This window comes from Sturnira hondurensis, unplaced genomic scaffold (genome assembly GCF_014824575.4).
Source record: "Sturnira hondurensis isolate 20B ecotype Veracruz unplaced genomic scaffold, ASM1482457v3 Scaffold0025376, whole genome shotgun sequence".
NCBI classification, from domain to species: Eukaryota; Metazoa; Chordata; class Mammalia; order Chiroptera; family Phyllostomidae; genus Sturnira; species Sturnira hondurensis.
Window position 1 is genome coordinate 476,574 of NW_028098007.1, and position 27,274 is coordinate 503,847.

At 44.1% G+C, this 27,274-nt stretch overlaps 2 protein-coding genes across 4 annotated transcripts; one reads left to right on the forward strand and one right to left on the reverse strand.

Annotated features, from left to right (window-relative positions):
- Positions 1–1,686: 1,686 nt before the first annotated feature.
- Positions 1,687–9,164, reverse strand: UQCRH (ubiquinol-cytochrome c reductase hinge protein). The gene is made up of 4 exons (XM_037039482.1): positions 8,995–9,164; positions 5,837–5,863; positions 4,932–5,093; positions 1,687–1,897 (listed from the first exon to the last, which is right to left on the reverse strand). Exons 1-4 carry the CDS (start codon positions 9,046–9,048, stop codon positions 1,865–1,867), a joined length of 276 nt encoding a protein of 91 aa, XP_036895377.1. The 5' UTR covers positions 9,049–9,164; the 3' UTR covers positions 1,687–1,864.
- A 309-nt stretch (positions 9,165–9,473) lies between these two features.
- LRRC41 (leucine rich repeat containing 41) lies at positions 9,474–27,188 on the forward strand. 3 transcript variants are annotated; one of them, XM_037039468.1, is made up of 10 exons: positions 9,474–9,692; positions 13,319–13,405; positions 14,533–14,603; positions 20,934–22,077; positions 24,305–24,565; positions 25,100–25,264; positions 25,359–25,457; positions 25,999–26,121; positions 26,309–26,384; positions 26,492–27,188. In XM_037039468.1, exons 1-10 carry the CDS (start codon positions 9,494–9,496, stop codon positions 26,709–26,711), a joined length of 2,445 nt encoding a protein of 814 aa, XP_036895363.1. In that variant the 5' UTR covers positions 9,474–9,493; the 3' UTR covers positions 26,712–27,188. The 3 variants fall into 3 exon arrangements, with proteins under 3 accessions (XP_036895363.1, XP_036895365.1, XP_036895366.1); XM_037039471.1 differs by lacking the exon at positions 9,474–9,692 and adding an exon at positions 10,684–10,800; XM_037039470.1 differs by lacking the exon at positions 13,319–13,405.
- Positions 27,189–27,274: the final 86 nt, after the last annotated feature.

Below are 27,274 nucleotides of genomic sequence, written 5' to 3' on the forward strand. Positions count from 1 at the left end.
TGGTTAGACTCAACTTTTTTTTTTTGCAGGAATTACAGTGATGCATTTTTTCCTCATTGCTGTCTGTAGGTGGTAGTTATTTGTCCCATTACTGGTGATGTCAGCTTTAATCCAGGTTACTGCCTGTCAAGCTTCTCCAGTGTACTTTCTCCTTTTAATTAATTTGTATTGCCTTCTTCACCAAACTGTCAATTGATTCACTTACTTATATTTGTATGAATTCATGGATTCCTATTTTATTCAGTGGGCTACAATCTATAGTCATCATATATTTTGATGCTCAAATTGTCCCAAACTTCACTAGTGGTTTTATATACTTTGGACATGTTCCTATTGTTCTTTGAGCATTTCCTTTCTAGAACAAAATGTTCGTTCCAAGCTTACCTTGTATTTTCCATGCCTAGCTCTGGAAGCACCCATTTCTCCAAGGGGCCCTGCCCTGTTCCTTTTACTGGAGAAGGAAGCCTTCCCTCTTTGTGGGCTGAGCTAGGAAATGTATGTATTCCCTACACGTACACACACTGGCATCTATTTACTTACACTGAAATCTGTGTTTATTTCATTGTGTTTTTTTCCTTTTCCCTATTTGTAGCTTCATTCTCTGCTAGCTTCCATTATCTTCAACATATTTATTTGTCAATCCCACCTGTATGTATGTAACCAATCTCTGCCAGCACTGTCTACCCAGGTGATCTTTTCTCACCTTAGACTCCAGTACCCTTTACACTCTTCTTACTCCCTTTTTTGTTAAAAATTTTTTTTTAATTTTAATTTTTTAATTTTTAAAAATTTATCCTTAGAGGGGAAGGGGAGAGGGAGAGAAACAACATATGGTTGCCTCTTGTGCGTCCCCCACTAGGAACTGGCCCACAACCCAGGCATGTGCCCTGACTGGGAATTGAACCGCAATCCTCTGGTTTGCAGGCTCACGCTCAATCCACTGAGACAAACCAGACAGGGCCAAGATTTTTATTTTTTCAAGAGGAAGATGGAGAGAGGGAGAGAAACATTCAGTTGCCTCTCACACTCCCACAACTGGGGACCTGGCTGTCAACCCAGGAATGTACCCTGACTGGGAATTGAAACTGGGAATCGAACCTGCTACCTTTCAGTTCGCAGGTTCATGCTCAATTCACTCAGCAACACCAACCAGGACATCAAAAAAAATTTTTTTTAAGAAAAGCAACCTGTTGGACACTGAGATCAAAAACTGCCAAGACACTTTAGAGATAAGCTTTATTATGAACTAGATATTTAATAATGACATTAAGCAATTATTATTCATCTTATTACTATTATTTTTAAAGAATTTATTTATTTTTTTAGAGAAGGGAAGGGAGGGGGAAAGGAGAGAAGCATGAAATGGCCACCTCCTGCATACACACCCCAACTGGGGACTGGGCCGGCAACCCGGGCATGTGCCCCAGCAAGGAATCCAACCGGCAACACTTCGCTCTGCAGTGCAATGCCCAATCTGCCCAATCAATTGAGCCACGCAAGTCTATTGTTATGAACAAGGCTACTGTTCATTTTAAACGTGATAAAGGCACCAAAGTAAACAACAACAACAACAAAAGTCCTTATCATTAAAGAAATGCATGCTAGTTGATGGGTACAGAGGTATTGTTTATTATTCTACCCCTATGTTTAAATTTTTCAAATAAAAAAATTCTAAATAAAAGAGAGGTCTGTAGATTACTAGACTTTATTGAAGATGGATCACTGCTAATTACATGGGAATTATTGCCTAAGCAAATCCATGAGGTTCGCATGAACTTACACAAATAAACAAATGACATGTTTAAAACCACGAGGAAATGTCCTGATGCCCCGGTGGTACCCACAGGTAAATGAGTCTGCACATTTATTTCAAGCTGTTAAAGAGTTTGTGGGCCACCTATGGAGGAAAGAAAAGAAGTCATTAATTGCTAGCTTTATTTATTTATTTTTTAAAGATTTTATTTATTTATCTTTAGAGGGGAAGGGAAGGAGACAGGGAGAGAAATATCAATGTATGGTTGCCTTTCGTGCGTCCCCTGCTGGGAGTTGGCCTGCAGGGAACTGGCCTGCGACCCAGGCATGTGCCCTGACTGAGAATCGAACCCGCGATCGTCTGAGTCGCAGGCCCGCGCTCCATCCACTGAGCTACACCAGCCAGGGCTAATTGCTAGCTTTAATGCCAAGGCTTACAAGGTTCTTCATGACCTGGAACGGCACTACCCTCTCCTCTCACCACTCCTTCCTACATACCCACACCCTTCTGGGCCATAGTGAGCTCCCCGAAGTTAACTGAATCTCCTTCCTACCTGGAACTCTCTTTTCCAGTTTATTTACACAACATCTATATGCCAGGGACTGTTCTAGGTGCTGAGTTACAATAGTAAACACAACAATCTCTCTCTCTCTCTTATGAAACTTAGAGAATAACAAAAATATAATATACACATGAGGCTTTAAAAAAAGATTTTAACTTTTAGAGGGAAAGGGAAGGAGAGAAAAAGGGAGAGAAACACCAATTAGTTCCATCTTGCACATCCCAATCCATATGCCTGCAACTTAGGTATATGCCCTGGCCAGGCACTGAACCAGCAACCTTTTGGTTTGTGGGACGATGCCCAACCCACCGAGCCATACCAGTCAGGACACATAAGGTTACTTCTGATAAGTGATAAATACCGAGGAAAATAAAATGGGGTGGAGGGAGTATAGCATCTTTAAATATGGGGGTCAGCCCTGACCTGTGTGACTCGGCTGGGCATCGTCCCACGAAATGGTCCCCAATTCAATTCCCAGTCAGAGTACATGCTTGGGTTGTTGGTTTGGTCCCCAGTCAGGGTACAAGAGGCAACCAATGAATATTTCCCTCTTTTTCTCCCTTCCTTCCCCTCTCTCTAAAAAATACATACCTATAAATAAGTAAGGGGGTCAGTGAAGGCTATTCTAAGAATTAGACCCAAGAGACTTACCAGTTCACTAACCATCTCTGGCTCGTAACTCAGTGGAAGAAGGGACCATGCCTATCTTAATCTAGTGCTTTGCTCATAAAAATATTTAATAACATAACACTTAGCATTTTAACCATTTTTAACAACATGTTGTTGTGGCATTAAGAACATTCATAATGTCCTTAAATCATTCATCTCTGGAATTGTCCCACATTCCTAAACTGAAGCTCTGTACTCATTAAACAGTAATTCCCCCCCAGCACCTGGCAACCACCATTCTTTGTCTCTATGGATCTACTACTTAAGGTAACTCATATAATTGGAATGATAATAACCGTCCTTTTGTGATTGGTTTATTTCACTTAGTATGTCAAGGTTCATTCATGTGGTAACATGTCAGTTTCCTCCCTTTTTAAGGCCAAGTAATATCACATTGCATGTACATATCGCATTTTGTTTATCCATTCATCTCTTAATAGACACTCGGGTTTTTGTGAATGCAGCTACAAACACGCATGCACGAGTATCTTCTTCAAATCCTTCAACAGAGTGTCACTTCTTTTGGGTATATATAACCAGAAGTAGAATTGCTGGCTTAATATGGTGATCTATGTTTAGAGTTTTGGGTAAAGAGCTTGATTTCTTTTTATTGCCAAATAATATTTCATTACATGCATGTATCAGTTCATAGACATTTATGTTGTTTCTGCTTTTTAGCAATTATGTTTCTATGAATATTTGTGTACAGGTTTTTATGTAGACATGCTTTCATTTGTCTTAGGTATATATATACCTAGGAGTAGAATAGCTGGATCATACAGTAACTCTATGTTTAACCTTTGTTTTTTTTAAATTCACTAATTTTTAAAAAGATTTTATTTATTTATCTTTAGAGGGAAAGGGAAGGAGAGAGGGAGAGAAACATCGATGTATGGTTGCCTCTCATGCATCCCCTGCCAGGAACCGGGAACTGGACTGCAACCCAGGCACGTGCCCTGACTGGGAATCCAACCTTGATGGAGAAAAGTGTGGTTCGCAGGCCGGCGCTCAATCCACTGAGCTACACCAACCAGGGCTGTTTAACCTTTTGAAGAACCACCAGACTGTCTTGCACAGGCTATACCAATTTACATTTTCATCATCAGCAATGTATGAGGTTTCCAATTTCTCCACATAGGCCCGTACTCGTCACCTATCTTTTTTACTGGGGCCAATTTAGTGGATATGAAGTGGTATCTCATTGTGGTTTTGATCTGTATTTCCTTGATAGCTAATGGCTTTGAACATCTTTTCATATGCTTACACAATCAGTTTTAAGATAAGCAACCGTATCAAACTTTGCCTTCCCTATAATTTAAAATACCTTAGTATTATACATAAGAGAGTCAAACACAAGTTTACTTAAAAAAAACACACACACAACTTTTTAGACCAACTTCTATATAAAAGACACATTGGAGGATATAAATTATTTCAGAGAATAGCTTGTTACTTAAAAGTGCAAAATCCAGCTTCCCCCCTGTTTAGCAGTACAAGTTGAGATATCACGTCTCTTCTCTGAGGCTCAGAGGAGGAATAAAGATACCTGCCTCCAGTGAAAGTGGCAGGATTAGGTAAGATTTCTTTCTTTTTTCTTTTTTTTAAAGATTTTATTTATTTATCTTTAAAGGGGAAGGGAAGGAGAGAGGGAGAGAAATATCAGTGTATGGTTGCCTCTCGTGCATCCCCTGCTGGGAACTGGCCTGCAACCCAGACATGTGCCCTGACTGGGAATGGAACCACAATCCTTTGGTTCACACGCCCAGGCTCAATCCACTGAGCTGCACCAAACCAGCCAGGGCTAGGTAAGATTTCTTATGTCAAGTGCTCAATACTACTACTGACATATATTAGGCCACAATAAACGCTAGGAAGGAAAGGTTCTCGGAACCAAGTCATCCCCAACCATTATAAGCTTTCCCCCTTCCTGACTTTACGCTGACTTACACAGTGGTCCCTTGCATGCAAGAAGTCAAAGAGTTCCTCCGTGCAATCCTCCTCTGTGTGTGACCTGGAGGATACACGCTCATCACAGAGTTCTAGCCGCTCCCGAGCCTTTACACATTTCTCCAACTGTTCACACTGCTCTCTCACTGTTGTTAGGGGATCCTGATGGAGAAACAAACAAACAAATAAACAAAAAAACAAAATGGGGGTTTTAGGGGAAGCAATCCCCAAACCATATGCTCTGATTAATACGACCACCACATCAAGGTGCTGCTTCTGAATTACTGCACAGAAGGCCAGCTGACAGAGCCACACTGCCAGAAATGGCAGAATGGGATCTCCCCTTCAATTCTGATGCTAAGTAGTAGGGAAAAGTTTCATATTCCTGCCTTCCAAGGTTGCAGTATGCACTGAAAGCCTCAGTCCTATCTGAAAAACAAGGTGGTAAAGGAAACCGGCCAAACTTGAAGTAGATCTATAGGAGGCCTTACTTGTTAACAGAGCATTTTGGGATATGTAATATCTGTGAATTTCAATTCCCTCATCTGACAGCAAGGCCTATACACCTCAGCTGCCCAGCTAGAAAGGCAATGTTAACACAGAGAAGAACCATCCAAGAAGAGTTCCTTCCAGAATTATTTATTAAACCACTAACAGCAGATGACTAAGGTCCTCAAGATGCTGCTCTGCTCCCTGACACAACTAAAGAAGCCCCAAACCCAGAAAAGTGCCAGGCCCACCCCCCCCCAAGTACTCCACTCCACAGGAACAAACTATTAAAGGCTTTTCCCACTCCCATTCTCTACAAGGTGTCTACCATAAGGACTTCTTAAAACAGCTTTAGAGTTTCATAAAGCTCAAACTTCCTTCTACTGGGATGGTTCCAAACCCGAGACAGCTCTTACCACTAATTCCTCCTCCTCCGCTTCCTCCTACAAAAAGAAAACAAAATTAATGTCAGCAGCAATCTTATGACATATATATATTCCCAATTACATTGATCTTATAATTACTGAGGACAGACACTATATTAATTATGTTTTAAAATTTCTGTATTTCACCCTCCAGTTCTCTTTCCCATCAGATCTGAATACGTGTCTTGGTTGTAAGAGGAGGAAAAGTAATACTGAACAACTGTATTACTGTATTACTGTATTAGCTGGCCTCACAACTCTGTAGCATATGGGCTAGTTTCAAACAAGGTAAAAAAATAAAATTAAAAAAATTTTTCTATATTTTATGATGCTTTGACATTTTAGGGGGCTTGCCAATCCTGCAAAGACTGCCCCTCCAGGGGCTGGCTAATTTTAGAGATAGTAAACAACTCATCTTGGGGGCATGCCTCCCATGAGCAAAATAACCAATCCAAAACACTTACCACTAACCACTTCCTTTAACTTTCCTACACTAAACCAATTATTGTACCTTCTCAATCACTCCAGGGCCAAGTGCCAAACAACAGAGGAACTACCCCTGTAGACCAAAGCCTACTGAAATGATTCAAACCTAAAAATGCTAAAGCTTGCCTATCCTGCCTCACCCACTCCTTCCCTCAGAAACCAAACGTCTGGTTTCTTTTGCTCCTTCTGCTCCTGGCTGGCCCAGGAATTTCTCTAGGTGGCCTTACCATACCTGGTTAAAACAAATCCTGGTTCATTTCAACAAGGACATACTATCTCATTTTCATTAGTAAAAACATAAAGCATGCACAACACTATAAAGTTTATGAAGTACTTTAATATCTATAATGATTTGATTAATCACTTATTAATCAAAGAGTCACTGAGGGGCTCCCAATTGAGAGATAATACTAATTAGACTTTTCCTGATATTGATTCAAGCTGCCAGATGTTCATACAGAAACTGTAATTTTCAAGTGTTTTGGTCTAAAGTCTGGTGGGTCCCATTATTACCAAAAATAGCTAAATTTAGTCCTTATATCATAAACCAAGTTAGGAGGAAACTAACATTTTTTCCCTAGATTCTGAACTTGAATTGGGAATATAAAAATGGTCAGCCTAATCTCTTCTTTAACCAGAGTCTAACTAAAGATGGTTATTGCCAGTAGTCTTTGGCTTGTGCAACTCCTAGGACTCTTAAGTAGACTATCAATATAAGGCATTTACATGTCTCTATTCACAAGCTTGAAAACACCAGGCCCTTTCTATTTATTTCTGATTCTGGTGCAGAATCTCAAACTTTGTTTTCTTTCTTCCAAGGGGAGCAGTGTAAAAACATATTCCCTGTGGGAACATCAGTATAGGCCTAACTCTGGGGCATAGCAGAGTCTATCTGATCAGTATTTCAACTTGTCATGCACGTGTCCACATTTGGAAGAAGGGAAAGAAAAAGTATAGAGGGAAATAAAAGAGCTCAGTAATCCCTCTTTATGCTTTCAAAATTCCAACACAATCTGGCTCATTATCTACCACGCCCTTCAGGGAAGAGATTAAAGCCCAAAAAAGCTGGGGAGGGTAGAGCAGGTTCAACTGTAACCCAGGCTATTTATTCCTACAATTGGCAAAGGTCTCTTCTAAACATAAAGGTGTTACTTAGGATGTAAAGTTCTAGTTTTTCATTAAATAAGACTTCTTAACCATGCTCTTAAAAAACCATATATATATACTATATATATATATATATATATATATAGTATATATATAGTATATATAGTATATATATAGTATATATATATAAATATATATATAGTATATATATAGTATATATATATAGTATATATATATATATATAAATAGTACTAGAAAAGTTGTCAAAAAACAAAAACAAATCACATTCTGCCTGGGTTACAAATCAGAAATTAGTCATCCTAGGAGCAAGATCTTTATATCATTTTCCTATTAACAATATTACTACATTAATCATTTTCTGTCTTTGATAATTTTTCATTGAAAGTATCATGGCTTATTTTGGAAAAACAAATCCAAACACAAGTCTGAATATGGACTCCTTAATGTCAAATTTCCAGTCAATGAGAAAAGCCAATGTCATACTAAATAAAATGATTTAATCTCCAACAAGTATGGGTTCTTCATAAAAGAGTCCCGTTTTCTTAATTTTAAAATTGACCACTTATTCACTTTCTTCTTCTCGTCTACTGCGTGGTGAGCCCTACTGAAAGTTCTGGTATACTCTCTGAACTTTCCAAGGCTGGTTCCACGTCTTCCTGGACCTCTGTCTGGAAATAATACTAGAAAAAATTACGGGATAAACTAATTTCCAACTATCCTGAACCCATAAGTGCAAAATAGCTGCCCCGAAGTGACAAAGAACAGATAGGAAATGTGACTGGAAACAAAAGCTAGCTGGCTTCTGTAAATCTGTATAGCAGTACGGCTGAGTCTTAGCTCCGGAACCACGCTGCGTGGGTCAGTTGGTTTATTAGCTCCATGGTTTATTAGCTGTGTGTCCTTAGAGAAGATATTTAACCTTTCTACACTTGTTTCCTCATCTGTAAAATGGCAATAATAATATTTCAGAGGGCTATTGTGTGGCTTAAACAAATTAGCACACATAAATTAACACTTGAAATAGAAAACAGTAATTATTATTACATAGGCATTTTTACTCTAGGAAAGAGCTCTCTTCCTAAAATTATCACAGAATTATACTGCACATTCCTACACTGTCCCCAAAGATACCGCCCCCAAGCCCCCACAAAGAAAAAAAAAGCATTTTCACAGAAACTAGTGTAACCTCCGGAACCTCCACACATGTGGCAGGGATTCTTGCTCCCCAAATCTGTCAAATCAGGAACACATGCCTGACTAAAAATACAGATACTATTTTTACAAAAGCAGTCAACACATAGTTTCCGATCTTGTTAAACCTTCTCCATAATCATAGAATGGGGAGGTCGAGGCCCAGAGAAAGACTAGTCATCTACCAGCCCAGGTCACTCGACGAGTTCTGGGGACGGGTCAAGGGAACCAGCTCCCCCGACCCTGCAAACTCTAGGGCGGGAGAAGCAGGGCCAAAGGGGCTCCTGCTTTGCGGACTAGGTCCTGACCATTGACATAGGGTCGAATCGATAGCCTTGTCTTACCTCCTTGGGATCTCCGGACCCGGTCAGCATCTTTCGCTCATCCTCCAGCCCCATGTCCCGCTACGTTTCTAGATCCAATACCAGCAGCAAAAACGGCACCTTTCCCACTTCAAAACCAAGAAGGACTTTGTAAGGGTCACTCAGCGGATATCCGGCGATAGGGCCGGAAGTGCGGCAGACTCGTCGTAGTCCCGAACATGAGCTCGGATTGGCATGTACCACCATCAGTCGGGAGGAGACAGGGGTATCTGGTATTTTGCACCTGAAATGGGTTTAAGAACAAATGCCCATTTAGTCACGCTACCCCCAAATGTGTTGACCTGTAGATTTATTTAAAACACCACCTTCTAAAGGACTTTAAAAATATGCAGATTTATTCGCTGTTCCTTTAGCACAGTTCCCATTCTTACCCACATCACTGATGAAACCGTCCTAACTGCTGACCTTTTCAAGATGGCGGTCCGCGGCTGCCACTCTCGGGCTTGCGCACCTCCCCAAGATGGCGGCGCCCGAGGCCTGGCGCGCCCGGAGTTGCTGGTTCTGTGAGGTAGCGGCGGCAACGACCATGGAGGCCACGTCCCGGGAGGCGGCGCCAGCGAAGAGCTCGGCCTCGGGCCCCAGCGCTCCCCCCGCCCTGTTCGAGCTGTGCGGGCGGGCGGTGAGCGCCCATATGGGGGTTCTGGAGAGCGGGGTGTGGGGTAAGTCGCGGGGTGAGGGGCTACCTCTGGCACCGAGCGGAGGCGGCCCTGCGGCCGGGGGGCACGGGGGGCGAGGCCGGGAGGCCCGGGGCAAGGCCCAGCCCGGAGCACGGGGAGGCAGTCAGTCTGGTCGGAGAATGAATTCCGTGACTAACCGCGCTGGGCAGAGCAAAGACGGGGACCAAATCGGCCGGTGGACCTGCACCGCGGCCTGGCTGGGGGCGCGGGGGGCGAGGCCAGGAGGCCCGGGCTAGGGCAAAGCCGGCAGGGCTCGGACGGCAGGGCCAGGACTGACGGGCTGGGCCGTGGGCACCGAACTGACACTCGAGCCGGACCGGGCTGGGGAGCCTTGGATGTCGAGCCGACGGGCAGGGATGGCCCTGCTGTTTGGGGGCGGGGGCCGAGGTTGGGAGGCCCGGCCTAAGGCAAAGAGGCCAGGCCCGGGGCCACCCAACCCGACTGACGGCGCGGGGCCTCTGATAAATGCCTGACAGTCTCCGAGACCCCGGAGACCGAGACCCCGGAGGCCAAGCCGATGAAAGAGTGTGTGTAGCCCACTGGATTGGGGAGCAAGGGATGGGTCAGAGGGAGAGGCCGAAAGGCTGCGGGTGCCGAGGCCTGTGTGATGGCCCAGGGCAGAAGGGAGCGAACGGACTAGCGGGTCCTCGGGTGCCAAGCTGGTCGAGCGAGGGACTGACGGGCAAGGCAGGGAGCGCCGGAGGCTACTCGTATTGGCCCGAGCGGCGAGGAAGGACCCGAGCGCGGGAGAAGGGAGGCCCGAAGCGGGTCTGGGATCCGGGGAGGCTCGAATGATGGACAGGCGGGAAGGGCCAAGGAGGCCTCAGGCGGGGCCACGGCCGGGATCCCGGACTGGGGGCGGGGGGCGCACCGCCGCCAGAAGGCCCTGGTCGGAGTGGGAGCGAAAGGAGGCCCCAGGCCTGAGAGCGGCGGGGACCCACGGGCCCGGCTCGGGTGAGAGCGCTCAGGCTGAGCAGGAACGGCGGGCAGCCTGGGGCGTTGGGATGAGGAGCCGGGGAGGAGGACATGGACGGCTTTGCTGGTGGGCCTGCGAGCTCGGAGGGCGGGCTGGGCCGGGTCACGGAGGAGAGTGGGCCTGCAACCCGATGGGCGCGAGGAGGCCGGGCTGTGGGTGTGTACCCTCGGTCGCAGCCTGGCCGCAGGTGAGGAAAACTCGGGTCGGCGTCTTGGCAACTAAGAGTGAACGAGGGGAAAAGTAAGGGCCTCTGGGGGATAGGCTTGTCTGCAAGGGGGACAAGGGAGGCCTTGGGCCTGCAGTGCCTGACAGACTGGTGGTGTGAGGGGGTGGGGTCCGGACGCCAGGGCCGAAGTTGGGTGGGGATGTTACGGGCCAGGCCCGGGGCCTAGGGAAGAGCGGGGAGGGGTGGTGAGAAAGCAGGCCCTAGGCCGTGGGGGTGGGGCGGAGGGTTGCAGGGAAGGCCTCAGGAGTGGTGTTGGAGTCTTCGCCAGGAGGAAGTACCTGGAAAGGTCAGGAATGAGGCCTTGAGGTCCTGCGGGTGGGGGCTTGGGTTGCACAATGAGGAGGTATGTGGAGAAAAGGCCCAGGAGTTTGGGGGGTTGGGCCTCCGGGAATATTCCCAAGGCTGTGGAGAGTGTTAAAGAGGCCCAGGGATGTGTGGTGGGGATGGGTCACCGGACCTGAGGAGGCCTGTGTCTTTATGTACCGCGGAAAGACTGTTAGAAAAATTCGGGCCTGGTGGGGGGAAGGGATTGTGGAGCCTCTGTGAGAACAGCTGAGAAGAGGAGGGTCCTGCTGACCCATGGGGAATAGGAGAAAAGTCTCAGTGGAGCTGGGCAGGGGGCTCAGAAAAGTCCCAGGGAATGTGGACAGGATCTGGCTCTGTCGGCCTGGAGCTTCTAGAATGCTAAATCTGGCTAGGAGGAAAAAGGGCTGGGTGTGGAGGCCCCAAGTTGGGAAGAGGAAGCAATAAAGGTGTAAGCTGGGAAGTAGCAAGGAAGACCCTGGCTTAAAGAGAATAGAGAAAGGAAGAGAGGAGTTTGTGGTTAATAGGGGATGAGAATCCTTGTGGCTGTGAGAGGGGATGGTTAAACCGAGGGGAGCAGATTGGAGAGACAGAGGAGAAAGCTCTGAGACCATGGGCCTCACCCAGGTCAGCAGTTACACAGGGAAAGCTGAATCAAGTTAGGCCTCTTGGAAGAGCCAAGTGAGAGGCCCCCTAAGCAGTTCTGTTTTGGAGGAAGGTTTCAGTGTGGGCTAACAGTCAGGAAAAGGCTTCCTAATTTTGCTTTGTGTAGGAAGAGGAGGAGAAAGAGAGTAAAGGCAGCAAGAAAGGATACAATGAGGAAGCAAAGTAGAATAGGTTTGCTATACCTTGAATGCCAATATATGGAATTGGACTTGATCTTAAATACAGTAGAGAGCCTACATTAGTGTACTAGCATAGAAATTTAGTGCTTTCTCTCAGCAAGAACACTTTGTACACTGTGTACAAAGAATTGTACTAGATTCTTAGATAGCAAGATTCAGTCATTCCACAATTAAATATAAAAGGAGATTCTGGAATGGGAGTTCTTAAAGGTTTTCCTTAGATATGGTGTACTCCAAGATCTCAAACTTATTCTTGGCTGGACAAAGAGACATTGTTGACAGGATAAGAACAGTAATCACCAACATTTAGTGAGCCTTAAAGCCAAGCATGGCCTTAAAAAGATTATAAGCATGATCTCCTTTAATTTTCACAACAATGTTATAAGATAGTTATTTTTATCTCCATCTTAAAATTAAGGAAATTTAGGCTCAAAGATGTGAATTTGCCCGAGGATGCACAATTAATTAAGTGGTACAATCAGGATTTCGCCCAGTTTTGTGTAATTCTAGAGACCAGACTGTTTGGCCACGATACTGTAATGACTCTCTGATCTAGGGAAGTCAGCAAGCAGATTTTGTTTTTCAGATATATTGAATTTTGAGTGTAGAACCTAATTATTTCTATTCTTCATAGGAAAATACTACTTTTGGGTGTAGCGGGTGTCCAAAGGATGGAAGTAGCCAATCTGGAAGAGTGGGAACAGAATTCAGAAAAGGCTTAATAAAGTGCATGTGATACTTGAATCCTAAAAGTGGCAAGGATATTCCTGGTGTAGAGAACGGCTTAACAAAGTGAATCTCATGCACAGAGGCAGAAAATAGTGTAACACGTTAGATAATTGAAAAATGTAGTTTAGTGCAACTGAAGTGTAGAAGGCAAATCAGGGAGTTGGAGAAATTAGTAGAGCCTAGATTATGAATGACTTTTTTATATCATATATACTCAATAGGACTTTTTAAATACAGAATGGTTCATTATGCTTGGGCAGAAGTGAACTAACCAGCTGCTAAATGAGTATATCAGATTGCTTTGAGGGATTATCTCACCCCTATAGATGTGTGTGGCCCAGAAATTCCAGCTGCCAACTAAGTGGCTGAAGATGAGTGGACTGGAGTTTGACTTAGACATAGGTTAGCTTCTGTAGGTTCCATTTGTCAGTTGAGAAGTCTGCGCTTCCATTTTTTTTCCCACGATAGGACACAAGATGCTTAGAACCCTAGAAGAAAAAAAGTAAATTTTGTGTTTTGGTTTTTGTAGCCCTCCCAGGCCCAATACTTCAAAGCATCTTACCTCTGCTCAATATATATTACTTGGAGAGGATTGAGGAAACTGCCCTCAAGAAAGGTGAGTGCCTTTCTCTCTTTCTCAGTCAGTGATTGTAAGCAAGGCACCATAATGTTCTTCAGGTAAATATTACACCTGACCTGCATAGAACTTCATGTTTTTCAAAAAGGACCTTCACACCTACTTTCTTATCTGATTCCTCACAGTGTCCTGTAAAACACAAAACAAGTATATGATGCTTAATGTATTAATAAAAGTGAGACCACAGTCACACCACTGTTAATAGCAAAGCTAGATTAGAACCCAGATCTTCTGAATCTTAGTTTTTCTATTTTATCAAGTGGCTTCCCAAATCCTTCATTGGACACATCTGTTAAGAACTAGCATTTATCACTCTGGCTGGTGTGGCTCAGGGGATGAGCACCAGCCTGTCAACTAAAAAGGTTGCTGGTTCAATTCCCAGTCAGGGCACATGACTAGGTCACCAGCCTGAGTCCACAGTTCGGAGACAACCAATCAGTGTTTCTCTTGCACATCGATGTTCCTCTCCCTCTTTTCTCCCTTCATTGCCCCCTCTCTAAAAATAAATAAATAAAATATTAATATTTTTAAAAAGAAAAGATTAAATAAGCTTCTTCAGGTAAAGTGCCTAGGACAGCACACTTAGCACATCAGGTTTAGTTAGATACGTTAGTTCTTCTTTTTTTAAAAAAAGATTTTATTTATTTTTAGAGAGAGGAATAGAAACATCAATGTGCAAAACAAATATCAATTAACTTCCTCCTCTACACCCCAACCAGGGACCTGGCCCCCAACCCAGGCATGTGCCCTGACCAGGAATTGAACGGGCAGCCTTTCAGTCTTCAGGCCAGCACTTAATCTACTAAGCCACAACAGCCAGGGCTTATTTAATCTTTTCAACAATTCTATGAAGTAGCTATAATTAACTGCATTTTACAGATAAGGATACTGAGGTACAGAAAAATTAAGTGACTTGCCAAGGTCATATAGCTAGAGTACGGTTTGCTGATATTTAAACCCAGGCAGTCTGTCTTTATAGCCAGTGCTCTTTACCACTTTGCCATGAAGCTCTTATAAATGTAGAGGAGGACAGCATTAAAAGATTGATGTGCTTCATTCATCATAGCCAAGGAGTGGGCAGGTAAATGTGCTATTTCTCTCTACAGGCCTCTCTACTCAGGCCATCTGGCGCCGACTATGGGATGAGCTGATGAAGACAAGGCCTTCCAGTCTGGAAGTAAGTTAAGGCAGCAATTAGAACTCTGGCCTGACTTTGTACAGTGAAAGCCGGAATAGCACACAAACATAAATTGGGTATGGGTAAAGTGCAGGGGCAGGATTGGAGTGAATTTGGGAGGGGGGCTCTGATGGCTTATCATAAGGTGCTTTACCATTTGGCATTTGTCACTGATTTGCTTGCTCACCATGTTTGTAAGTGACACAAAACAAGGTAAGGCAGTGATCACAATGAAAGGCAGAACCCCAATTCTTAGAGGTCTTGACAGGCTGGAGCAATGGTCAAACTTAACAAGATGAAATTTAATAGGATAATCCAACTATTCACTTAAGTCTAAAAGGTTCCAGTTGCCTGACCTCAGGGTAGGGGGTAGAGAGGTCTGGCTTAGCAGCAACTTATATTTTTTAAAAAGTTAATGGTTGTAGTCAACAGTATGCTAAAACCACTCATAAAGACTACCCTGAGCTCTGTGAACTAATGTAACTATAATGTAGGCCAAAGGACAAAGTGGGGTGATAGACCTGCCTAGTTCTGCAATGGTCGGGCTACTCCTGGAGTATGGAAAAAGAAGTTGAAGCCACATCGTGTGAGTCACATTTGGAAGACTTAGGGAACACGAACTATTTTGAATTAGTTGAATGGTTGTCGCATGAAAGAGGGATTAATAGAGGGATTAATTGTTCTGGGTGGAAACTAAAGGAAGATAAATTTTTGCTTAAAGTTTTGTAGACCTTTTAAACGCTGGACTTAATGGTGATGATGAAACAAGCTAATTCTAGAGACAATAAGCATCCTATCTCCAAGTGTTCATATAGATCCTAGATAGCTACACAAGGGTATTGCAAAGGGAATTCAGCATGGTATGAGAGGCTGAATAAGATGAGTTTTAGGGTTCCTTTAACCCTGAGATTCTTTTATTTACTGGTTCAGATATAATTCACTGGCACTGTCATTTAAGCAGAATTTATTTTGCTGCTCAATAATTAGGTGACAGGACAGGCTGAGTTCAATAAACATTTACTAAAACTTACCACATACCAGGTATTTTTTAATAGTTTTATTTTTTTAAGATTTTATTTATTTATTTTTAGAGGTGGGGGAGAAAGAGAGGGAGAGAAATATCAATGTGTGGTTGCCTCTTGTGCACCCCCAACTGGGGACCTGGCCCACAACCTAGGCATGTGCCTTGGCTGGGAATGGAACCATTCCCATTTGGTTCACACTCCAGCGCTCTATCCACTGAGCCACACCAGCCAGGGCCATTTACCAGGTCTTATACTAGATATTGGAAGTACAGGCACAATTCCTAATCTTGAGGAACTACCAGTTTAAGAGGAAAATCTGTGAACAAATAACTTCATTTATAGTAGGATCTGACAGAGAGTAGCAAGGAGGCTGAGGGAAAAGGGAGCAAGAAAGGAAGGAGCTTTTCTAGGAAGGAGTATTTGAATTTGGAATTACATGGTAAATGAGGCCAAATGATAAGAAGACAAACTCTTATCAGGAATTGGAGATGGCATTTCTGGGATGCACTGGGTTCGGTAATGTTCAGTTTCATATCCTTCAGCTTTTGCACTTCTGGATCTAGACACAACCCCCAGAGTTCACACTAATGCCCAACAAAACCCTCAGGCACTATATTCAGCAGTTAGGCCTTGTTAGGAAGAGAATTGAATGCCAGAATATTAGACAACAGTAATGGCTTTCTGCAGCCTTTTAAGAAACATGAGATTCACTTTGTTCCAATTTGTCCCAGTGTTTCTAAAGCAGTCTGGTTGAGTAGCTGGTGATAGAGATTGTAGTATTTTTCTCTGGGAGAAAGCTTTTCCCCTCAACATTAGCTCAAGCTTCCTGAAAAAGAATGTCTATTTGTTATTTTGTTTCCTTGTCACAGAGCATTTCAGAAATTCAGGAACCCCCACCCCACCCCGCCCTGCCCCGCCCCGGCCTTGGTAACCTAGCAATCACCTAGACAGAGGTCTTGACTTGGAGCATATTTATTCCAGAGGCTGTCTTCTTCCCACTTTTGCATGACAGTAACCTTCACTTCATTCATGATTCAAAAATACTTATTGAATGGCTGCTCAGCTCCAGGCACTACACTAGGTTCTAGGGTTACAATGGTAAACAAGTTAGACATAGCCCCTGACTGCTTATACTTATAAAGCAATAATATTTCTAACTGTATAGTACCGGTGTGTATGTGTTAAGAGATCTATAGAATAGTACAGATAATCTGGAGACAAAGAATTATTCAATAAATGGTTCTCTAGTAACTGGTTAACCACTTAGGAAAAGTAAAGTTAGAGCCTCACTTTATAATATATTCATATAATTCCTATATGAATCAAAGATTAAATTGTAAAAAGTAAAAGCACAAAACAACTAAAAAAAGAATAAAGGTTACTGGTTATCTAATATCAGAATGGAGAGTGCTAATTATTAAATGGGCAGGATCAAATAAAAAAATATGGACATACTTGACTGTATAGAATGCCAATATTATAAATACAACTTAAAAGGTACATAAACTGGTAAAGAATGTTTGTAACAATATTTACAAAACAAAGGGATACAGAGAATAAGACAAAGCCTCTTTTGGAGTAAAATGAGTAAAGATTTGGACAAGTTACAAAATACATAAAAATCCCAAATAAAGTGAAAAGTGTTCTATCTCAGTAATAAAAAATAGGAAAGTAAAATTGTACTTCTTATAAAGTTTTGTTTAGATTTGGTTTTGTTTTAAAAGGTAATTCCAAGGGTGAGTAAAACTTGCATTTTATTTTATGCATTTTATTTTTTAAGATTTTATTTATTTATCTTTAGAGGGGAAGGGAAGGAGAGAGGGAGAGAAATACCAATGTATGGTTGCCTCTCCTGTGTCCCCTGCTGGAAACTGGCCTGCAACCCAGGCATGTGCCCTGACTGGGAATCGAACCACGATTGTGTGGTTCGCAGGCCCGTGAAAACTTGCATTTTAATATGCTATTGGTGGGAACAGAAATGTTACAACTTCCTTGGTGGGCATTCTGGTGATAATTGTCAAGAGCCATTCATCTCCGGATATTCATTACAGCAAAGTTTAATGTCAGAAAGTTAGAAACCATTTAATTATTCAACAATACAGGAATTATTAAATATAATACAGTCATATTTTCAAAACAATAAAAGTCGTATCTAAAAATACTTAAGTACATGGTGATAAAAATGTTTAATGATATGGTGACATGTTAAAAAAAAAAAAACAAAAAACAACCCAGCCTTTGAAAATTCTAAATTGTCTCAAAATTCTAAAACCAAGTGACCAAAGCTATTCACGTATACATGTATGTATACTCCAAAGAGTTGGTTTACACAATTTTTGATTTGCTTCTTTATAGTTCCACAAACAATATTTCTATTTTTAGAAAAGCAACAGAGTGGACACTAGTTCATGAACATTTGCTGGTTGTAACAATTTAGTACAAGAAAATACTTCTTCCTAGCTTGTACACAAACATGCTTCTGCCTGCCCTACCAATGCCTAAAATGCCAACCCATTTTGATAGGCCAAGGATTGTGTTGGAGGCAGATGTCATTTCAGCTCTTTGGTGTGCCTCATTTACCCTTCTGTGACTGAAGGGTATTTAAATCACTTTGCCCTGTCTGACTTATAGTATACAGGTCCACAAAATGAGTGGCTTGGACTAGATCTCTCAGGTATTTTTCAGCTTTGAAGTTTTAGCATAGATTTTTTTGAAAAGTAGTGATGGAATGAAGTGCAGTGAACTGCTCATGCATTAATTCATGACAAAAAAGCCATTGAGATAGTTATCATAACTAACTTTATTACTCATTCAGTCCTCACAACTCTACAATGTATAGTTCTCTTTCTCACTTGACAGACGATGAAATTAAGGCAGAAAGAGGTGAAGTGAGTGACCTGCCTAGTTTGTGAACAGCAGCCCCAGGACTCAAGTTGAGGCAGTCTGGCTGAGGAGTGCATGCTCCTAATCACTGTCATGCTGCTCCCACTGCAATTATCATGGTTGGGGTGTTCCAGTTTCAGATATTCTCACCATTTTCATCAACCAATAAAATGTGTGGAAAAGAAACAGTATTTAGTTATGTAAACTACATTATTCCACATGCCTCATGGTCAGAAACAGGCACAATATCTTGGTTCACTTTTTTTTTTCTTACAGTTGTTTTCATTTCCACCCCCCGCCCCCCACCTTGGTTCACATTTTTGTCCATGTTAGGCCCAGATCTACAATAACTATGTGACCATCTCGTTTGTGAAGTTGAAGCCTAGCCAAGGTTACCTGCCGGTGTTTTTTGAGGGTGTGAGCTGGACCAGCCAATGTGTAGGAAGAGTGCTAGAGTGGGGCAAGATTTGGATTCAGGAATAGTCCTTCTGTTTCTATTCAAGGTTGAGTAGAGATTTGGTTGCCAACTATTTTTTCCTACTCCCCTAATGCCCCCACATTACTGCTACTGAGAGAGGTCCTTTTCTTGTTGCCATGCAGTTACCTCGAGTATTCAGTCATTCCTAAGCATTACTAACTACCACAGGCAGTCTTGGGGAATAGTGAGGGCAAAGGGAATGACACTTTTGCCTGAGAATAACAGGGGCCTAGCTCCTGCCAAGAACTTAAGATACAGATTGAGAATCACTCTGGTATGAGGAGAATGCATGGAGACAGGGTAAATACCAAGTGTCTTTTAGTCTTGGGAAACTCAGGCCCCTACTACCTTTATTTCAGGCTGTAATAAGGACCCTGCTTAACAGGCCCTGCCTCCCTCCAGTCCATTTCACATTGCCCCATCTCAGCTAATTATCAACAGCAGCTGAAATAACATTTTATATTTCATAGTTTACAAAGTACTTTAACTTTTACTGCCTCACTTGATCTTCACAACAAACCTGTGAAGCAGGTTTTAGAGATGAAAAGGGTTAGAACGGTCCAGAGTAGAGTAGCAGAGCTGGCAGCTATATCAAGGTCAGCAGACTTTCTACTGCATCTTAGGAAAGAATGGCAACTTAGGGGAGTCTTTGTCTCACTGTGTCCTTTTGGGGTGGTAGCAGTAATTCCTAACCTCTGATAACCATCAGAATCATTGTTGGAGAGGTTTATTTAAAAAAAAAAAAAGATGCACAGACCTTACCTCAGATGTAACAGAATCTCCAGGTCTGGGTACCTGGTGTATGAATTTGGGGGGATAAAATCCCATAGTAAATTCTGATGTGAACCAAAAGTTCAAACTCACTTGCATTCAAAGGCTCTTCTAAATATATCAGAATAGTCTGATGAAGTCTCATATCCATCAAAGCAAATAACTATTGCCTTGAAGAAAACAAAGAAATCTAAGATTTGGTCCCTGCTTTCCAGGAATTTCTAATCTGTTTGGGATAAGACATGCACAAGCAGAGACTCAACACCATAAGGCATGTCTATCAAAGTCTAAGATCTGAGTAGTCCCAACAAGAGAGGCAGGGGGAGGGCAAAGGGGGTACAGAGAGACAAACACAGCCTCAGAGAGTGACATGTTAGGTCCTTTCAGGAAATCTGTTTGGTTTGGCGATGGAGAGCATATCTGGCAGAAGTAGGAAAAGACATATAAGTCAGGTTTAGGTCAGTGAGGTGCCCCATTTGGCCAGAGAAAAGAATTCATGGAGTAAGATGTGGTAAATAAAGCTTCTGAGGTAGGCAGAGGTTATATTGTGGAGGGTTTTCCCTGCCAAGATGAGGAGCTTCAAATTAACCCTAGGTATTAGAAAGGTGTTGGGGTTTTTAAGCAGAGTAATATAATCAAATGTATTTTACAAAGATAAATCCAGTGGACGTGTAAGTTTGGAATGGGTAAGAGAGCAGGGAGAGCAGATTGACTTCATTATTAGTGAAGTCAGGTGTGAAGTAGTAAGGTTTGTTAACAGGTGGTAGTGTAAGAGTGGAAAGTTGGGATCGGGTTCTAGAAACAAACACAGAATAACTTATAGAAATGAGTGGCACTTTAATAACTTATAGAAATGAAAGGCACTTTACCTTTCACCTGAGAGGCACTTTAGCATACTGGTCTCTGGAGCCAAATCCTTTGGGCTCAAATCATGATTCTGCCACTTAGTCTGTGTAATCACAGGCAATAACAACTTTTGGGCCTTGTTTTTCTTACCCATAAAATGAATCTTATCGTAAGACATGCCCAAAGAAGTGAGGATTAAATGAATTTGTATAAATTATTTAGAATGGTGCCTGACATAACACATACCTTTTGGGAGAAAACTGGTATGATGGCTCCATGGGTAGCTCTCTTGGTATCACAGCTGTCTGGCATGTTCTCTGCTTTCAGAGTGTGACATGTTGGCGAGCCAAGTTTATGGAGGCTTTTTTTTCCCATGTTCTACGTGGAACCATTGATGTGTCTTCTGACAGGCGTCTTTGTGATCAGCGTTTCTCACCTCTTCTGCATAGCTCCCGCCATGTCCGGCAGCTCACCATCTGCAACATGCTGCAGGGTGCAACTGAGCTGGTGGCTGAGCCCAATCGCAGGGTTCTGGAGACCCTGGCCAGTTCCCTGCATACCCTCAAGTTTCGCCACCTGCTGTTCTCTGATGTGGCTGCTCAGCAGTCACTTCGGCAGCTGTTGCATCAGCTTATTCACCATGGGGCTGTCAGCCAGGTGTCACTCTACTCCTGGCCTGTGCCTGAGTCGGCTCTTTTCATCCTTATCCTCACCATGAGTGCTGGCTTCTGGCAGCCAGGTCCTGGCGGCCCACCCTGCCGCCTCTGTGGAGAGGCCTCCCGAGGCCGGGCCCCATCCCGAGATGAAGGGTCCCTCCTGCTCGGTTCACGTCGGCCTCGAAGGGATGCTGCTGAGCGATGTGCTGCAGCCCTGATGGCTTCCCGTCGTAAGAGTGAAGCCAAGCAGCCGGCCAGAGCCACACCTGCCACTCGGGTAACACGCCGAAGCACACAGGAGAGCCTGAGAGCAGGCGGGATAGACCCTAAGAAGGAGCTGCACCCTCCAGCCACCTCCCATGAGGCTCCTGGCACCAAGTGGCCATCCTCTGCTCCAGCCACCACCTCTTCTGCCTCTCCCTCTTCTTCCACATCGGCATCCAAAAGAGCTCCAGCTAGCTCAGCCCCACAGCCTAAGCCGCTAAAGCGTTTTAAGCGAGCCACAGGGAAGAAGGGTGCTCGCACTCGTCAGGGGTCTGGTGCAGAGTCTGAGGACCTGTATGACTTTGTTTTCATTGTGGCTGGTGAGAAGGAGGATGGGGAAGAGATGGAGATTGGGGAAGTGGCTTGTGGAGCTTTGGATGGGTCAGATCCCAACTGCCTGGGGCTTCCAGCCCTGGAGGCCTCCCAGAGATTCCGCAGCATTTCTACCTTGGAGCTATTCACAGTTCCACTCTCCACAGAGGCAGCCCTGACACTGTGCCACCTGCTGAGCTCCTGGGTGTCTCTGGAGAGCCTCACACTATCCTATAATGGTAAGTGCCCTAGAGGGGCAGGGGCTGGTGCTAGGGAAAAGAAACATGAAGTCTGCAGGCTTGCTTTATAGTTGGAGGCAAGGGTTCTTGAGAGGCAATGAGAGCCTGAAGAATATACATTTCAGATACAGTAGACAATCCAAGGGCAGGTGTGAGTACAGTGTACACAAGCCCTGCCAGTGTGGAGGCTAGATTCCCACCAGCTGTATAAAAGCAGCTGTGTAGACAAGGAGCCGTGAGACATTTTATCAGACCAGCAAACTGCAGTTCTTTCCTACCTAGTTGTGCCCAGCTAGCCAACTTCAACTCCCAGCAATCCAGCAATCTGCCTAAGTTGTGGAGCACTGCTAAGAAAAATAAAGCTGTGCCGATTGTTGCTACTATATACATTCATAGTTATCAACCTAAATCCATGTTTGCAGCACAAAGCTCCCATTCCTACTATACCACTTCCAAACCCTTACTGTCTTCCTTTCTCAGCAGATGACCTCACCTACTTCAGAGAGAAAACAACACAATTTTTTTCAATTTATTAACCAGCCTACAAACTTTCCTACCTCTGCTTTCATCCTTTCTTCCACCACAATGGAAGGGATCATTGTCCTATCTAAGGCTAACTCTTCTAAGTTCTGGGCCATACCTTCTCACCTTCTTAGGAAAAGTTGTTTCTTAAATATATTAGAATTAAGAGCTCTTATGTACTGCTTAGTTTGTGTCAGACATATATGAAGTATTCTCATTATGTTAACTAATTTAATCCTGATAACCCTATGAGGTCAAATGACTTGCTCAGGATACCTAGCTAGTAAGTTAAGAGCCAGGATTTCAACCCACAGCCTGCTACCAGAGTCCATGCTTTTAAACCACTAAAGTTTGCCTCCCTTCTGTCTCCCCTCTCTCCCTCAAGCATTTAAGCAGTTAGGTATCCACCAAAATCTACCACCACCTATCTCTGTCCCATATTAACTACTGTCCTTTTCTCCTACCCTTCACAGAAAACCCACATTATCTCCTGTCTCACAGCTCACTCCACTCCAGTCATGCTTGCTTACCCACTACTGCATTGAAGATCTAAGTCACCAAGGTCCTCCTTGTTGCTAAGTTCAATATATACTTTTCAGTCCTCGCATTAGTTCCCAGCAGCATTTGCTATTAAGCAGCCTTCCTCATGAAATATCCCTGCTTCCTCAAAACTTTTCTTCTTCTCTGTACAGTACTTGTCTCTTAATGTTTAGAGTTCCTCAGAGCTCTCCCAATTTACACACTTTCTGGAAAGTTTTGTCCATTCTCTTAGTTTCAAAAGCCAACTATGCTGAAGACCCTTCCATTCTGTAACATTAGCCCAGATATTTCTTCCAAGCTACAGACCTTTTTATTTACTTGATCACTAGATCTTACCATGAACACATTTTCTTAGTGATGTCACAAACTGCCACTTCCTCCAGGCCTTACATATGCCTGGATCCCTCTGCCTCAGTCACTCTACTCTCCTCCCTCCATTTAGCCTATCTCCTTTGTTAGTTAGGGCTCAGTTGGAAAACCTTTATTGATATAAGCTGAACTGGTAAGTACCCATCCTTGGAACTTCCACAGTACTTACCGAGTTCCCATTATGTTGTCATCAGGCTATAAAGGCAGAATGAGATTGGTTGCTTACTGTCTAGCAAAAACAAACAAACCCTTATTTACTAAGTGCTAGGTAAGGTTTAGTTGAATGAAAAAAATTGGGGTCTCCTTAGTCCAACGGGAGGGAGATAAGGGAGCAGATTCCAAAGAATGACTAGCATGGTGGAATTAATCAACTTTCCTAACCTTCTGGATCCTATTCCCCTCTGTGGAACATGATTATCATTTTCTGCCCCATTCCCACTCAATGAATCTTTTAAAGTATTCCCTCTTGGATCATTGTCACTCTCCTTAGTTCTCAGATGTTCCCATGACCTATAGTAAAAGTCCAGAGGCCTCTGCTGCGTGGGTCTATCACACAACTGGCAGCTATGTGCTGCCCTACCACATCCTATCTTTTGTGACTCAGCCCTGACTGATGCTTGAACATAGCCCAGTAGTGTAGACATCAGTTTGCTGGTTACCTGAGGAAAAAAACCAAGACAATGAATGAATAATTAAGACAAATGCTTGAGATTTGGTAGTCATCAATAGAAATTTTTGGAGCTGTCTCTGAATGTTACTCTTGCTGATACTCCTGCATGACTCTTTCCTGCCACAGGCCTAGGCTCTAACATCTTCCGCCTGCTGGACAGCCTGCGGGTCCTGTCAGGCCAAGCTGGATGCCGCCTCCGTGCCCTGCATCTCAGTGACCTGTTCTCACCACTGCCCATCCTGGAGCTGACCCGTGCCATTGTGCGAGCCCTGCCCCTACTTCGGGTCCTGTCTATTCGTGTTGACCACCCCAGCCAAAGGGACAACCCTGCTGTGCCAGGGAATGCAGGGCCCCCTAGCCACATAATTGGTGATGAAGAGATACCAGGTGAAGCACTGTGCATGTGTGTCTTGTCTCCACACAAATGTGCAGCTGCATTTGTGTGGGGAAAGCAGGAAGATCTCTAATTCAGGCCCACTACCACTCATTCCTGGCTTATCCAGGAATTGGCTTATCCAATTCCTAAAGATAACCATGGGTTGGACCAGGCCCAAATCATAAACCTTGTAAAGAGTGACCATGGCAGATCAGCCTGCAGAAAAGAGATCTGAACCAAGAGAGACTAATCTAGGTCCCCCTGCTGTATGTACCCTGAATTCCTATATGTCTCCTCTACCACCGTTCTGCATACTTTGTCCAAGGAATCTAGCCTTCCTGGACAAAAAGCTACATAAAGGACTAAGTTTCCTATTTAATGCTCTATTTCCAAAACCTAGCACAGTGCCTCGCATATAGTATATATGCACTCAAGGACAAGTAGAGATGACTTTTTTAGTGAATCCCTTAAGGACAGAGTAGGACCTGCTATGGGAGTGAAGCAGAGATGGCCAGCTAGAAATCTTATCTCCTTATCATATCCAGAAAACTGCCTGGAACAGCTAGAGATGGGATTTCCACGGGGAGCTCAGCCAGCTCCACTGCTCTGCTCAGTACTGAAGGCCTCAGGTTCTCTGCAGCAACTGTCCCTGGATAGCGCCACCTTTGCCTCTCCCCAGGATTTTGGGCTTGTGTTACAGACACTCAAAGGTAAGAACCAGCTAGAATGGTCAAGGGAGGAGAGTATGGGAGCTTGCATTCTTCGGAAAAGCTGTTAAGGCCTATGGCCTCTGCCCCCATCCAGAGTACAACCTAGCCCTGAAGAGGCTGAGCTTCCACGACATGAATCTGGCTGACTGTCAGAGCGAAGTGCTCTTTTTGCTACAGAATCTGACTCTTCAAGGTAAGTTTTTCATTCAGAACCTGGGGCATTCCCAAGTTCTTAGGGCTCCATCACTGTCTGAGTAAGCCAGTTTTTTCCTGGCCATATGTCAACTATAAAATGGTTCTAGAGCCTGCACGGCCTTCCTTCTAAAAGACCCAAAACTCAACTCCTATACTACACATGGGAAATTACTCTTTTAGAGCACCTCACCAAAAGTTCTTACCTTTCAATAGCTGAACAGAAGTCAGAGTAGAGAGGGGTAAATGGGCTGTCATGGACTTGTCTCTAATCCTCAGCCCTGCAAAGAGGGCAGCTGATGGATAAGGGAAAGTGGACAGGGAATTGTCCATGCAGAGAAGCTCCCTACAGTGAACACCTAGGATTAATCTCTGGCTTAGATTTTGCTTTAGTTCTAGCCTTACCTGTGGTCTTGGACAAAATAATTTTTCTTTTTGCGTCCCTATGAAATGTTCATTCCCTTTGCTAAGGCCTGCTGGGGCAGAAGGGCAGCATCAGCTCTAATGCAGCCATCAGAATTAATTCTAATTTCTCTTGACAGAGATTACCTTCTCCTTCTGCCGTCTGTTTGAGAAGCGCCCGGCCCAATTTCTGCCTGAGATGGTTGCTGCTATGAAGGGCAACTCCACATTGAAGGGCCTCCGGCTGCCAGGGAACCGCCTGGGTAGGGGCAGGGCCCTGGCAATGGAGAGGGAGAAGGGGAAACAGCCAGTCCCTTGACCTAGAAACTCAGACCTCCCCCCTGGGAACATGGGGGCTAGAATACAGTTGTGTGTTGGGACTTAATTAGGCTAGGATACCCTTATTCCCTCTTTCTGGGTGGTTACCAGCATTTTACCCTTTCTCCCCAGGGAATGCTGGCCTGCTGGCACTGGCAGATGTTTTCTCAGAGGATTCATCGTCCTCTCTGTGTCAGCTGGATATCAGGTACGCACTGAGGACTATGGGGAGGAAGGGGATAGGGGATAGAGGGGCAGAAGCACAGACCAGGGATTGGTTGCTTCCTGGGTGCCTAATCCATCTTCCCCTATCAGTTCCAACTGCATCAAGCCAGATGGACTTCTGGAGTTCGCCAAACGGCTGGAGCGCTGGGGCCGTGGAGCCTTTGGTCACCTGCGCCTCTTCCAGAACTGGCTGGATCAGGACGCAGTAACAGCCAGAGAAGCTATCCGGAGGCTCCGGGCCACCTGCCATGTGGTCAGCGATTCGTGGGACTCATCCCAGGCCTTTGCAGATTATGTCAGCACCATGTGATGGGGCCCGTGCCTCACAGGCCCATGCTCAGTTCCATCAGCTTGTGGGGACTGAGGCATGGGCTGCCCAGAACTCCCAACCAATTCTGTCTTTCTCTTTCTGCCACCTTTTTTCCTGTTTTCTTCCTTCATCCCTTGCATTGAGGTTCTGGAGGCCTTGATGGGACCCAGCAAAAACATTCCCAGAACTGGGTTTAGAGCCTTTGGGCCCCTTACTCAGTAACCTTGGGCCAGGAGGTTGCAGTGATCATCAGTCACTGAGGACAGCCCTTTTCCCCCTGCCCTGGGTTCCTGCTTTCCCACCTCAAGGAGGTACCCAAGCTTTAGAGAAGTGTAGAAGTGCCCACTACCAGACCTCTTCTCTGCTGGGCTCACCATGTTGCTCTCAGGCCTCAGTCCCTTTCATACCTTTATTCCTTTCTTTTTTTTTTTTTTAACCAAAAGTTTTTCTTATAAAATAAATTTTGGGCAAACATCATGTAGCCCTTCTTGATGGTTCTTCTCCCAGAGAACAAAATTCAGCAGGGCCCTATGGGAAAGGAAGCCCCTTTTCCTGTCTCCTTC

What these genes read in the sequence shown, in the direction of transcription:
- LRRC41 (XM_037039468.1), top strand. Translation starts at nt 9,494, where the DNA reads ATGGCGGCGCCCGAGGCCTGGCGCGCCCGGAGTTGCTGGTTCTGTGAG. An exon ending in TCTGGAGAGCGGGGTGTGGG is followed by an intron (nt 9,693 to 13,318) that starts GTAAGTCGCGGG and finishes TGGTTTTTGTAG; the next exon opens with CCCTCCCAGGCCCAATACTT. An exon ending in GCTGCCAGGGAACCGCCTGG is followed by an intron (nt 26,122 to 26,308) that starts GTAGGGGCAGGG and finishes CTTTCTCCCCAG; the next exon opens with GGAATGCTGGCCTGCTGGCA.
- UQCRH (XM_037039482.1), bottom strand. Translation starts at nt 9,048, where the DNA reads ATGGGGCTGGAGGATGAGCGAAAGATGCTGACCGGGTCCGGAGATCCC. An exon ending in GGTCCGGAGATCCCAAGGAG is followed by an intron (nt 5,864 to 8,994) that starts GTAAGACAAGGC and finishes TTCTTTTTGTAG; the next exon opens with GAGGAAGCGGAGGAGGAGGA. An exon ending in TGCATGCAAGGGACCACTGT is followed by an intron (nt 1,898 to 4,931) that starts GTAAGTCAGCGT and finishes TTTCCTCCATAG; the next exon opens with GTGGCCCACAAACTCTTTAA.